The sequence below is a fragment of the Colletotrichum phormii genome, assembly GCF_030913505.1.
Source record: "Colletotrichum phormii strain CBS 102054 chromosome Unknown BDP81scaffold_4, whole genome shotgun sequence".
Taxonomy (NCBI): domain Eukaryota; kingdom Fungi; phylum Ascomycota; class Sordariomycetes; order Glomerellales; family Glomerellaceae; genus Colletotrichum; species Colletotrichum phormii.
The window spans coordinates 2407797-2420619 of NW_026851446.1; the positions used below are offsets into that span (position 1 = coordinate 2407797).

At 54.4% G+C, this 12823-nt stretch overlaps 4 protein-coding genes across 4 annotated transcripts; 2 read left to right on the forward strand and 2 right to left on the reverse strand.

Moving 5' to 3' along the window:
• Window positions 1–90: 90 nt before the first annotated feature.
• On the forward strand, window positions 91–3273 carry BDP81DRAFT_368708 (uncharacterized protein; the record flags this gene model as incomplete). The annotated part of the gene is made up of 4 exons (XM_060586567.1): window positions 91–438; window positions 502–660; window positions 721–1218; window positions 1285–3273. 4 exons carry the CDS (start codon window positions 91–93, stop codon window positions 3271–3273), a joined length of 2994 nt encoding a protein of 997 aa, XP_060449317.1.
• A 596-nt stretch (window positions 3274–3869) lies between these two features.
• On the reverse strand, window positions 3870–4130 carry BDP81DRAFT_311745 (uncharacterized protein; the record flags this gene model as incomplete). Its single annotated transcript, XM_060583749.1, has 1 exon — window positions 3870–4130. One exon carries the CDS (start codon window positions 4128–4130, stop codon window positions 3870–3872), a length of 261 nt encoding a protein of 86 aa, XP_060449318.1.
• A 2580-nt stretch (window positions 4131–6710) lies between these two features.
• On the reverse strand, window positions 6711–8337 carry BDP81DRAFT_446957 (transcription factor Tos4; the record flags this gene model as incomplete). The annotated part of the gene is made up of 2 exons (XM_060592126.1): window positions 6711–6743; window positions 6799–8337. The coding sequence occupies 2 exons, from the start codon at window positions 8335–8337 to the stop codon at window positions 6711–6713; spliced, it is 1572 nt and encodes a 523-aa protein (XP_060449319.1).
• A 3224-nt stretch (window positions 8338–11561) lies between these two features.
• Window positions 11562–12821, forward strand: BDP81DRAFT_446958 (ribosomal protein L1p/L10e family-domain-containing protein; the record flags this gene model as incomplete). Its single annotated transcript, XM_060592127.1, has 2 exons — window positions 11562–11627; window positions 11715–12821. The coding sequence occupies 2 exons, from the start codon at window positions 11562–11564 to the stop codon at window positions 12819–12821; spliced, it is 1173 nt and encodes a 390-aa protein (XP_060449320.1).
• Window positions 12822–12823: the final 2 nt, after the last annotated feature.

Genomic DNA, 12823 nt, shown 5'->3' on the forward strand with positions numbered 1-12823 from the left:
GACCGCGCTCGTTGGAATCACATTTCGCTGACATTTGGATGTGATCAGTCTCGGGAGCATGGTAAAGGCACAAAGCTCAAATCCATCGTCATGCTCGCCACCGTCTCTCGCTCCTCGCCTCGTGCGGGCGGTCTCTACCCTGGCAGAGCCTCCTCGGTGGGATCATTGGTATCCTCGAACCAAACACCCATGAGGGCCAGCCACTATGGCCAGACTCGCGCCTTCCGCTTCGGTGCGTGGTCGTCCTACCTGGATCCCGATGTCCAGCGTCAGCTACGTCTTCGTCAGCGCCATATTAAATACAAGTACATGGAATCGATCAATCGCAAGCTGTCCTGGGACCCAAACTCGCGTGCTCAAGATTCGAGAATCGTGATGAAGAAGATGTTGGCGCAGTGCTGGATCAGACAAGGCCATACCCGCTCCGGTGGCAGATATGTGAGAGAGGAGGAGGTGAAAAAGAGTGCATCGGGCGAAAACCCGGGCACCCGGCCCGGCCAGAACATTGAAGACGTCGAGCGCAGTGCCATCAATGCTCTGTTCTCCGGCAAGCGCGCCAATCCGTTGGAATATGACCTGTGGCAGTCCCCTCTGCAAAACATTCGCAATTATCTCGGTAGCCAGACCAGGAGCAAGTATACGGCTGCTGCCGGTCGCGACGTTTCACCTAACATCGACCCGATTACGAACCGAAGAATGCACTCTTCGCATGCGCCCCAGTCGGTTTTTGACAACTCTTCAGAAAAAAACACCCAAGAGCCATTCTTCCCAGACGGGGTCCCCCCAGCCGACGAACTCAAAGAGTATGGCAATGTCACGATTGACAGTGCCCCGTGGGCCGAAGCTGGGTCCAGTAGTGGAGTTGTGGAGACCCCACAATATGCGGATCTCGACAAGTACAAGCCGGTCATGGATGAGAAGCTTGATGCTAAGCAACTTTCCGAGAAGCCGAAGTACGATGATTTGGCCAAATACACACCTGTTGGTCTAAAAGACTTCTTGGAGGAGGCAGACGCGACGCCCAAGTATGAGGATCTCGGCAAGTATGCCAACCCAACACTGATCGATGGCCCCCCTGAGGAGCTCTCCCAGCCTGCATACGAAGACCTCGACAAGTACCGCCCGGTGATGCACAATGAGAGTGCAGAAGTTCCGGAGCCGTACGAGCGATATTCAGATTTGCACAAGTATGGTCCCATCATGCACAACGAGAAGGATGTGGTGGAGGAGAAACAGCCCTACGACGACCTCCACAAGTACGGCCCAATCATGCATAACGAGAAGGACGTTGTGGAGGAGACACAGTCCTATGACGACCTCCACAAGTACGGACCGAGCAGTTTTAACGAACCTGGGGGATTGCGCCCCCGTTCCAACGAGGAGAAGTCAAAAGACTATGACGACCTTCACAAGTATCGCCCGCATTCTTTCAATGAACCCTCGGGTCTGCGTCCCGTGCATCCCGAGGAAGCCTCCAAAGCCTACACTGATCTGGACCAATATGGCCCCATGTCTTATAACGAACCCCACGGACAAGCCCCCATGCACCCAGAAGAGGCGTCCAAGGCATACACGGACCTCGATGCCTACAACCCCGTTGGCTGGAATGAGCCTCACGGCAAACCGCCGATGCACCCGGAGGAAGCCTCAAAGCAGTACAAGGATCTGGGAAAATACTCTAAAGAGTTCAAACGTGGTGATGCACCGCCGCCAGAAAGTGTCATTGCAGCGGTTGAGCCTGAAGATGAGGCCAAACATCAGCCTGTGCAGTACAACGAGCCCGAAAGCCACCGCCCTAAGAATGACTGGGATCAGAAAGCTTTTGAAGAGGCCAAGCAGTACGAATCTTTCCGATACAACGAGCCGGATGGGCAGCCTACCCAGGTCATTGACCCTGTATCCAAGGGTCTGGGTGACTTTGATGCAGAGATTGCTGCCAAGGCAAACAGACGCAAATCTTTTGCTCAGGCATCAGAGAAGGAGAGAGCCGACGACTTGGACTTGCTCCGTGCCAGCGATGTTCGGGCCAAAATTCCGACGTCGTCGGGCCAGTCCCGGAGAGAGTACAGCACGACGAACAGACAGATTCTCGAGGCCGATCTTCCCCGGTATGCCGTGAACTGGGATATCTCAAGTAAAGCTGCGCGAATTGCAGTGCGGCAGTCGAGAAACAAGGCGTGGGATCATATTCCCTCCAAAAAGGAGAGTCTCACTGGCAACTACGTCAGGGACTTTCCTGAAGACTTTTCACGGAATTGGAACGACATTGTGGCGGCTGCCGCGGACAGTCAAAAGGTTGAGGAGAGCCACAATCAAGATGAGGTTGAGGCTGCATCCTTTGATGAGAGTTTTCCGAGTCTGGAGCACAAGCTGGAGCCATCCCTGGACCGGTCATCTTCCTTCAGGACCACCCGCATTGCGGGAAAGAGAGGTCAAATTGACCAGTATTCAAAAGAGCCTCAAGGCCTTGAGGTGAGCTACTCTGAGGAGTGCGGTGGCAAGCAGACCTGGCCCTCCTACGTTCGAACATATGGAACCGTGACGGATGCCATGGCCAATGCCTCTTCAACCGCACAGGAGGCCGTTGCCGCCGCCAAGAGCGAGGGCGTGGTGTCCTCGACCACAACCCAGGCACCTCGGGAACCCACCATCTACAAGATTCTTGCATACGACCCGACGATGCAGGCAATCAACACGGCCGAGACCGCGTCAGTCGTCCCCGACAGCGCAACACCGTTAACGCCGGCGGAGGTGATTCTCCGGTTGTCGAACCCGACCAAGTTCTTCCCCTACTTTAGCACTCTACAAAAGGAGGGATATGAGATTGTTTCCGGAAGCGGAGACGTCCTGGTATTCCGCAAGGTCCGCGAGGCAGAGACGGCATCCAAGGAACAGGCTGCCGTCTCCTTCGCCCCTGCGATCGAGAAGCCGACGACATACCAGGCGCCAAAGGTGAACCCCATCGACATGATGGGGAGCGACCCCGTAGTACCAAGCGCTTACTCTTCCAGTCCTACAGGCTACCTTAATTATGATTACCCCGGAGCGGAGACAACAGAGAAGCCCCCACCTCCCTCCAGCCCGCTGAGGAGGCGTAACACGATATCCTGTGACAGCCAGGATTTCGAGCCTCCGAAGCGGCCCAAGAGGAGCAGGGCCAAGAAGGTTGTTCTTGGTGCCGTGTGGGTTGGCGGGATTTCTTACGCGATTGGTGTTGTTGGAGAGTACTTCAAGACGGGAGGTAAAGATGGTCAGGGACCCAAGGGGTTGTAGGCGGATGCCGTGGGGTTTCCGCGGAATAGTTTGGAATTTCGTTGGGATGGTTCATATACCTTTTTCGGTTGTAGGATTCGGCTGCCACTTGAGCAAGGCAAACTCTCAACTGTATCAGTAGCACGCTCAATGATGCAATAGTCACTTCTCACTCTCGTCCCAGACTGTGGTGATTCAGACCTGTGTGGCTTATGAATAGTGTCGTGCTAGTTGGGAAGCGGCATTTGTGAGAGGAAGATGTCGAAGCCATGTGTAATGCATGCTTTGATGAAGTATAACCTAGTAATACAATTTTTGAACGCCATGCTTCACCAACCATCCGACGGCGAATTCATCCATGCCCTTGATTGCCAATTTTGTTCTTCAGGTAAGGTATAGGAATTGTACCAGAAGAATCCCCGCCTCGCTTAAGACCATCCTTCCTCGCAAAAACCGCCATCTTCAATCCATCTTCGTTGACCGTAGCGTAGGTACTCCCGTCAGCTCAGGCCAGTATTACTGTTTCTCCCCGAATCCTTCCCCTCTCCCATGAAAAAGTTGAACAATCTTTCTGCAAAAGGTGCCACATCAATCTTCAATCCTCCGACGATTCCCCTTTATGAACGCTCGGTAAACCCAGGCCCAGTCTTGACATCCTCGATCCGACTCATCTGCAGCGCGCGCTTCTGGTCTTCCTGGTTCCAGCTCTGGCGGCGCTCGAAGGAGGGTTTCCAGCTGTTTGTCGTGGACTCGACGATGGCGCGCGGGGTTGCGGATGGGGTGGAAGATTGGTTGTTAGAGGAAGAGGAAGAGGTTGGGGAGGTGGTGTAGTTTGAGATGTCGGGTTGGGAGGCTTGGTGGGTTTGTTCGGATGCCATTTTTTGCGGTTATAAGCGTGGTTGGGTTTGGGAGGTTGAGGTTTCTGGTGATTTTGGAGGTGTGATGGTTGTGTGGTTTGATGTTGTTTGGTTTGTTATTGTAGGTGCGGAGGATTGAAGTGTTTATACTCGGATCTGTTGGAATGTAGAGGTTTGATTACACGACGACGGTGTGATGCGGAGCAACGAAGCAGGTGAGTATCGCGAGAGGAAGAGCGGGGGAAGAAGGGAATGAGGAGATGTTTTAAACTTCCCAGACCTCTGCAGTCCTTTGCTGTGTGTGTCGTTGTTCCTTTCATTCGCTTTAAGGGTCCAATGCGCCTTCGAGGTTCGCGTTGCACACACCACCACCACCATCACCTCTTTCCGGAAGTGTTTAACCTCCCTTAGGTACGCCTCGTCCTACGACTTGTCGGAGATCGTCGCTGCAGGATGCGATGTACATGAACGACCTACCTTACCCGAGGAGCACTAGAGGCAAGGTAGCAACGGGATGACGAACTCTGCGCCTCCGTGCCTCTAACAAAGGGGCAAAAAAAGAAAAAAGAAACCCCCCCCCCCAAAAAAAAACCTAACAAAATTGCATATCGAATAATCACACTATTGCAAACGGGATGACGAACATGCACAGCTAGGTGGTATACTACGGTATTATCACGCAACATGAACGCCAGAGGTATCTTCTCGTACACTTCCCGATCCTGTCTTGTGCTGGAGCACGGATTGCATTGGAGCGAGCAACAGCTGCATCAGACGATGATCAGCCCAGTGGGGGTTTGAAAATATAACATCACACCGCCCGGTAGGCAAGCTTCTTTACCTCGTCTGTTGGCGTATTGCACCCTAGGATATCTTAAGTAAGCTGGTAAGGTAGGATGAGCTACCCAGCCACGGAGGGGGAACCAGACATATCGCCACTGACATCTCTCATCGGGGGTGAATCGGCCACCGGCTCTGTTGACACACACCCTTGCCGTCATAAAACATCTCTATACTAGAAGGCGCCTTGTCACGTAGATAGCTCCAAGCTAAGGACCTTCCAGCAACTGACACAAGTCCTACGTGGTATACCTAGATACGCACTAATCATATTCAGCCAGCAAATTGACACCTTACCCACGCTCAACGCAATCAGCCACTGAAGGAATCCAGCTCAACATCTGTTTTAGTATACCTATGCAGTGCGATATGGGAGAGATATCTACCTACACACACCACCATACACCACAACCGGGCACCTAAAGAAACCACCGCCGTCATTGCGGGGTAGATAGAAGCAAAGAGTTCAGGCTCAGACCCACACCAAATTAGGCTTATCGGACGTTATCAGTCACACAAGGTCCGTGCATCACACCAAGCCGGCCCCACATGAGCTCCGGGGAACGCGGCGCAAGGAAACGACATCATGCTGCAGATTCCGGCTTACATCCTCCTACAAGACCATGGATTTATTCCCTCGTTCCGTGATAGCTTCTGATGAGCGGTAGATTCGAATATCTTGCTGGATTGACTTGTTGTTATCGAAATGCGTGGAACGGGATACATCTTTTGAAATTACATGTGAGGAAAAAGGCAAGGTTGGTCCATGTCACCTCACCGTAGCTTGAGTTGGAAGGAAAGAGTCAAGAGTGTTTTTTCGGGCACGAGCTAAGACGCGGGCAGGGAGGGATGAGCGCGTGACGGCGTGGACCTCCCACCCAACGCATTTCTGGGTTGGCCACTATCTTATTATAAGCTGCCCAGATTCAACATGAATCCCAACGCTTGTCACCAGAAACCTGATCGAGCATGAAGTCACAAGCAATGAGCCAGATCGTATGCAACCTCAGTAGAAGAACATGATTTTTATTCGCCAGACCTCTGATTGAAGACGAGTCGTCGACCTTTTCTAAACCACCTCCCTGCCCGTCCATCCATCCAACACCATCCCGTCCGTCCTATCATCATTTCCATTTCCGTGACCGACCGCCCGCCAGTCCAATTCATATCCCATCTTTCTTCGTATAACCCTTCCAACGCATCAGAAAATCAAGAGGCCCTCTTTTAAAAGACGGAAAAGCAGGCGAGTCGAGAAACAAATTCCATCAAAAATCAAAAACAGAGACACACACTCCTCGCTTCCAAATCGAATGTAACCTGGATGCTGCATGTATCTCGTCTAACCGAGGGGGTTCGGAATCGGGGGGTCGGGTTTGTAGGCGTGGGCGTGTTATGGTGATTTTGTTTTGTGTAATGCCTTGGGGGAATCTTTGGGATAAAAATAAGGAGGCCGCCCGCCCTCATCCAGAGGTATAGTAGTAGTAGTAGTGAAATCGTACAGTAGTAATACTTTGGAGAAGATTGGAAAAACAGAAAAACGCCTTGCGCTATGCAGCCAGTACACACGAGTTGGTTTTGACCAATGCGTGGTTTTTGAGAAGCCAAGGTATAGACAGTAAAAAGGTGTTGTGCAAGAGGGGGGGGGAGAAGTGAGAGGCCATGCTAGGTATATGCACGGCATCAATTCAGCCTCAGCAAGGCAAAAAGGGCGTGGGAACCCCGCGAAAAACATGGGATGAAAAGCGATAGCTGGAACATGGTTCAAGGTGTACGGGGGCGCTTCCAGTAGTATTGCTAAATCCAACATGTTAACCTCAACCTCCTTACACCTCAACGTTACAAAGCTTACCTTGTGCTGCTTGCGGCACGCTCGTAGGCTGGGCTTGCGCAGACCATCAGTCACGGCAAGGCGGCGCTGGTCGTCGTGGTCGAACTCGGGGACGTAGTAGTATTCGCTCTCGAGCTGCTTACCAGCAGCGTCCTTGCCTTGGCGTTGGATAATACCAATGCATGCCGTTGCCTCGATCAGACTTCGGAGCTGGTCCTTGGTCAACCCCTTGCGCTCTTCTGACGGCAGGTTGTTCATAATGGTTGACAGCGGGTTGGACGACAGACGCGAAAAGGCCAGCTGGTTGACGACATGGTTGCGGACGGCGGGGTTCTCGTAGGGGGGCTCCGATTCTTTGACTTCCTCCTCGTCTTCGAACACCTCGCCTTCCTCTACCTCCTCTGGCGACTTTGGCGGCGCGGAAATGGGGCTAGAGGGTCTTGACTCGTCGCGAACCGTGGGCAGACCTGTCCGCTTGAAAGGGGGGAACTTGGGAGAAGCAGTAGTGATGGAGGCCAGGCGGTTAGAGATATCTGCGCCAAATGGCCCAAAAGAGTGGACAATGGGGTCATTCTCCTCGTCAGGGTCGTTGTCGTTCTCGTCCTCTGGTTCACTGAGTTCGGACGAGAAGGAGTTGGTGGCCTCGGTAGCGAAGCTCTGACCAATAATGGTGCCAGAGTCAACCAGCTTGGGAAGCTCGGGCTCGTCTGCGCTGGAGTCCTCGTAGATTTGAACTTCTCCATCTTCCCTCGGCAACAGAGCCTGAAGTCGCTGCGAGCTGCTCAGGTGCGCCGTCGGTGAGTCTGGGGACTCGATGCGCGAGGGTCGGCGCAGGGGGCTCGACTGCAGGAGGTCGGCGGCAACGCGAGCAGCGGAACGAGGGGGCGAGTCTCCCCATGCCGACTCGTCAGGGCTCGCGAGACGGTCGCGACGGTCCCGCTTTGGCCATTGGATCATGACGCGGGCGTCCTGAACGTCAATCATGATTTCGGTCCCTTCTGTCTCGGACGTGAAGGAGTCGCCCTTGAGGAGCTCCCACGTGCGGCCCTGGCAGTGGAGTTTCAACCCGTTCCAGCCATTGCAGATGATTTCAATCTTGTTGGGTTCCAGGGCGGAGGGAGCAGGCACGTAGCGGGCCTTGACGTGGATGCGGGAGACGAGGCGGTTTGCGGATAGCTGGTAATGGGACGAGTTGCTAGAGCGGCCCATGAGGAGAGTTTCGCCATTCTCGTTCAATTCGATGGAGCTGACAGCACCGAGGGGAGTGCGCTCGGAGGCGGTAGAGAGTGCTCGAGAGAGACCACCAGGTCTTGAGTGTACGCGGGGCGGAGAGGAGGATAGGATGCCGGTGCTCGAGGTCGGAATCGGGGTGGGATATTTCAGGTACGCGTTGCTTGCTCCCACAGAACCAGGACGGGCTTGTCGTTTGGAGGGTCTAGGTAAGCCCGGCGAAGAAGAGAGAGGTTCGAATGCCGGGAGGAGGCTCGGGGCAGGACGTTTGGTACCGGCCAGAGGAAGCGTGGGCTCCTGGGTCTTTGATTGGGGCGACGAGTCGAGCATTATGGCGACGACGGCATGCCCAGACTAGGAGAGTCGAGAGTGCCGGTCTTAGGATATAGAAAGGCGTGTCTGTTCCTGTTTGCAGTATTTCCTCTTGTGACTTCTCGAAATTGGTTTCCCTGCACGTCGTTGGGAGGTCGGCGCGTTATTCTCGGCGCGGGTGTCGCTTCGACTATCGGACGTGGGATATTGGCGTTGTGCGGGTAAGCGTGTAAGTGGCTCGCTCTTTCGGCAGGGGTGAGATGTACAGGACGCGGGAGTCAAGGTCTCGGAGGGATATAGGAAGGAGAGAGAGAGAGAGAGAGAGAGAGAGAGAGAGAGAGAGAGAGGTAGAGAGGAAAGCTTCTGTTAACAAGTTGAATATCTTGAAGAGGTCTCTTGGATCCAAGCCTGGCCACGGGGTTAACACATTTGGTAAGGAAGAGAGTGAAAATTAAGTGGTTGCAGGTCTGATGGAAGGAGGCCCGGTGGTGCGGCCCTGGACCTTTTTGAGGGGGGCCCTTGCCCAAAAAAACGGAAGCGTGTCTCTCGCGCGTCCACGTCTCCCGCGTGTTGCAGGGCGCGCGCCGAATTGTGCTGTGCAGGACCGGACCTGGGGGGCACATTGTGCTCTTAGGCGGTACCTATGGTAGGTACTTTGGCTCCCCACTCTACGTACCTAGAGTCGCGTGCCCGCTGAAGGGGAGACGGGTCTACAGCGGGAAGATGGATGGCCACAGCGGGTAGATGCGCTAAAGATGACCGTGTTTCCAGGCCATGGCCGCTGGACGCGGGCCGTTGTCTGAGCTTGTTGCGGCGGTCGCCCGCTAACCTTGGAGTTTAATTGCTTCCATCTGCCTGTCTCTGTATCTTCAACCTCAGTCTTCCCGTCTTCATCACCAGCTCTCACTCTCACTCTCACTTTCATACTCATACTCATTCTGGGCTTTTGGATTCATGACTTCTCTACCCGTAGACCGCCATTTCCTTCCAGCCTCTCTCATGTGCAAAACCTGCAGTCATTAGGCCTCACAATGGCCATCATGCCCCTCATCGAGGTCAAGCCAGCCTCCCCGAAATCACGTCCGAGTCTCCAAGTCCCCACCGTACACGCTTTCTTGGGTGAGAGACGAGTAAGAGACAGCGAGTGAGAAAAAACCAATAACTCGCCAGTCCCACTTCCGGTGCGCGTCTCTCTTACACCACACCACACCACACACGCACACGCTTTTCGATCGTTGCCGATGGTCAGCATTTCATCCTTTTGCCCAGCTGTTGACGGATGAGCTAAGGCACTTTGACTGTTGGACATTTACGGGGGCCATCCCATCCAACGGCGAAGAGCGCTGAAGAACACATTTACTACGAATAGCCGCCGCGAAACCACAACTCGCTCCACTCTGTCCAACCGTCTGGCCCGTTCGAACCCCGGCGCATCCCAAGCCTGGCCGAAGTGCTAACCAGGAAGGTAAGGTAACTGAGGTAAAGTACCTCCCTCAGGATGGCGTGTTGAGGACAAGATCAAGAGGCTTGCAATTTACATTACTAGTACAATGCATACCTAGCTGAGGTTTCTCTCTCAGAGCCTTGCCCAAGTCTCCAAAAGGCAAGAGAGCCAAGCATTCCATAACTGTGCGCTGTTCCCCCGGTCCTTCGTCCATCCCTGTGCTTCACAGGCTCACACGCCCCGAATCGCGATATTGCATCGGTTCTCGTCTAAAACCCTCCCCCAAATTCATTGGTTCCGAGCACGGCCGTTTCTCTCTTCTTGTGGCATATCCGCCCTTCCCTTTGCTGCCACAAGCATCATAGATGCGCCAAAAGTCCGCCCGTCTGCACTCTGGTGAGACTTTTGAGTCTTGACCCGCCCCCCATCGACTGGGATGCGGGAAACCGGTCCCAGACTCCCAGTCTCCCACCAAGATCGCCTCGTTCCAGGCTGCCCATGCAATGCAATCCGAAGGGGTTGAAACGAGTCTCGCGAGACCGTGTTTGCTGCGCGCAAAGTGCTCTCTCCCAACCTGGGAACCTTGGGTTTCGTGATATAACATCTGCACATCCAATATTTACCATTGCAGTCCCTTGATTTCTATACCATGTTCCAACAAATCCTATGTAATTCGTTGCCTTATTTCACACAAACCAACATGTCTTTGATATAACGCGTACTAAGCGAACATGACTACCCGTCCCCTTAGCACGGGTGGAAATGAGCTGTCAGGAAGCGCCAGACACCTTGTACCCGAAGAGCCGTGCTTAGAGTACCAAAAAGTAGCAAAACCCACGTCTTCCCGAACCGTCAATCATCGCGTCCCGACAGAACACCCCGCATCGCTAAAGCAAGTCGCGCTCCCCTCCCATCTCACTTCTCACACGACCCGCTGAGGCTTTTGGGCAAATGATGATCCCGGCGTTCCCAATTGGATTTCACTGAGGAAAAAACTCGTTGGCATGTGCATGAGACCAACTTACCAAAAACCAAGGGCCAAGGCAGTCCGGCCCACAACCCACGTTGTCCACACTTTCTCTCAGAGACTGTTGGATGCCGGGACCCGTTTTCAGACTGAGACAATGCTCGTGTGTTGAGACTTGAGAGTGATTTCAATATCCGCTTGTAGATAGCTTTCGATAAGCGTGCAAAGAAAGTGCTTGTCAATTCTCAAAAGGTTGCAATTGCGATGCAGAGATTTGAGACGTTGGTGCTGCTGAACGCGCGTGTTGACTGCTAGCTAATCCGGTATTCAACGGCTGACTTTGCATCTGAAGACGCGATATCAACCACTCAACGCGTCGAGACATGTACAACCCGTTTTACGCAGTGATCAAGGTCTGACCGCCAATCCAAGGCCAAAAACTTCATCCAAGTCCATTTGTTCCAACATTTGCTTCAGTATCGGGACGAGAAACCCCAACTTATGCACTCAATCCAGCATCCAGGAAAACCAGCAAGTCGCTGCGGCGCGATGGGTTGCGGTTGGAGCTAAGGTCCCTCACCGAGCCTTCACCTCGGTCAGGTCATGTCAGACCGAGACCGGGAAGCACGGACCCCATCGGCACCGGCGCCCTGGATCCGCCGACTGGACATGATCCCTGCCGTTTTGGCCAAAAAATTTCTGGACGACAGTCCAAAGATTTCTGGTCGCCCCCACCATTCTCTCTCTCTCTGTAGTCGGAGTGTTGAAGTTTTGCCATAACCAAAAAACACGACAAGACGAGCCTTCACCAACCCCGTCAAACCAGCAGTCATGGCTCCCTCAAAGACCGTCGCCGTCGCATCGAAAGATGTTACGACCTCAATTGACCCCGAGCAGGTAAATACTTCCCTACTCCCAAGTCCCTTTCGTTTGCACCCATCCAAGATTGTCCTGGATCGCTAACATGCAGCGGAAAACCTTTAGACCCTAAAGGCCTCCAAGGCTCTCCTGGCACACATCAAAAAGGCCGCCAAGGAAAAGTCTGAGGAATCCGGCAAGAAGAACCTCCTCGCCGACGAGACAGAGGACCTCGCCCAGCAGCCCATCTGGCTCACCCTCACAACCAAGCGCCACATCGCCGACAGCGCCCGCCTCAAGCCCGGCAAGATCACCCTCCCGCACCCCCTCAATCAGGACGAGGACGCCACGATATGCCTCATCACCGCCGACCCCCAGCGCGCCTACAAGAACATTGTCGCCTCGGAGGAATTCCCCGAGGCCCTCCGCAAGCGCATCACCCGCGTCGTCGACGTAGCCCACCTGAAATCAAAGTTCAAGCAGTACGAGGCCCAGCGCAAGCTCTTTGCCGAGCACGACGTCTTCCTCGCAGACGACCGCATCGTCAACCGCCTCCCCAAGGCCCTCGGCAAGACCTTTTACAAGACCACCGCCAAGCGCCCCGTCCCCGTCGTCATCTCCGCTAAACCCCCCCGCGGCGCAGACGGCAAGCGCGCAAAGCCTCCCGCAAAGACCCCCGGCACCGTCAACGCCGGCACCCCGCAGGACATTGCCGCCGAGATCGAAAAGGCCATCGGCGCCGCCCTCGTCAGCCTCACCCCGTCCACCAACACTGCCATCCGGATAGGCTACGCCGGCTTCAAGCCCCAACAGGTCGCCGACAACGTCACCGCCGTCGTCGACGCCTTGATTGGGAAGTGGGTGCCCGAGAAGTGGGCCAACGTCAAGAGCATCTACGTCAAGGGCCAGGAGACCGCCGCCCTGCCCATCTGGCTTACGGACGAGCTCTGGCTTGAGGACAAGGATATCGTTGCCGACGACAGCGAGCAGGCCAAGGCGATGAAGGAGAAGGCCAACGTCGGCAAGAAGCGCAAGTCGATTGGTGGTGCTGATGAGGAGGGCGAGACCGAGGCTGCGACGAAGCCGTCCAAGAAGGCCAAGAAGGCGGCCAAGGAGGCGGAGCAGAAGGCTCTTCCTGAGGGCGATGATGAGACCCTCAACAAGCAGATTGCCGAGCGCAAGGAGAAGCTGAAGAAGCAAAAGGCCAAGGCCAAGGCTGCTGTCGACAACTAAGC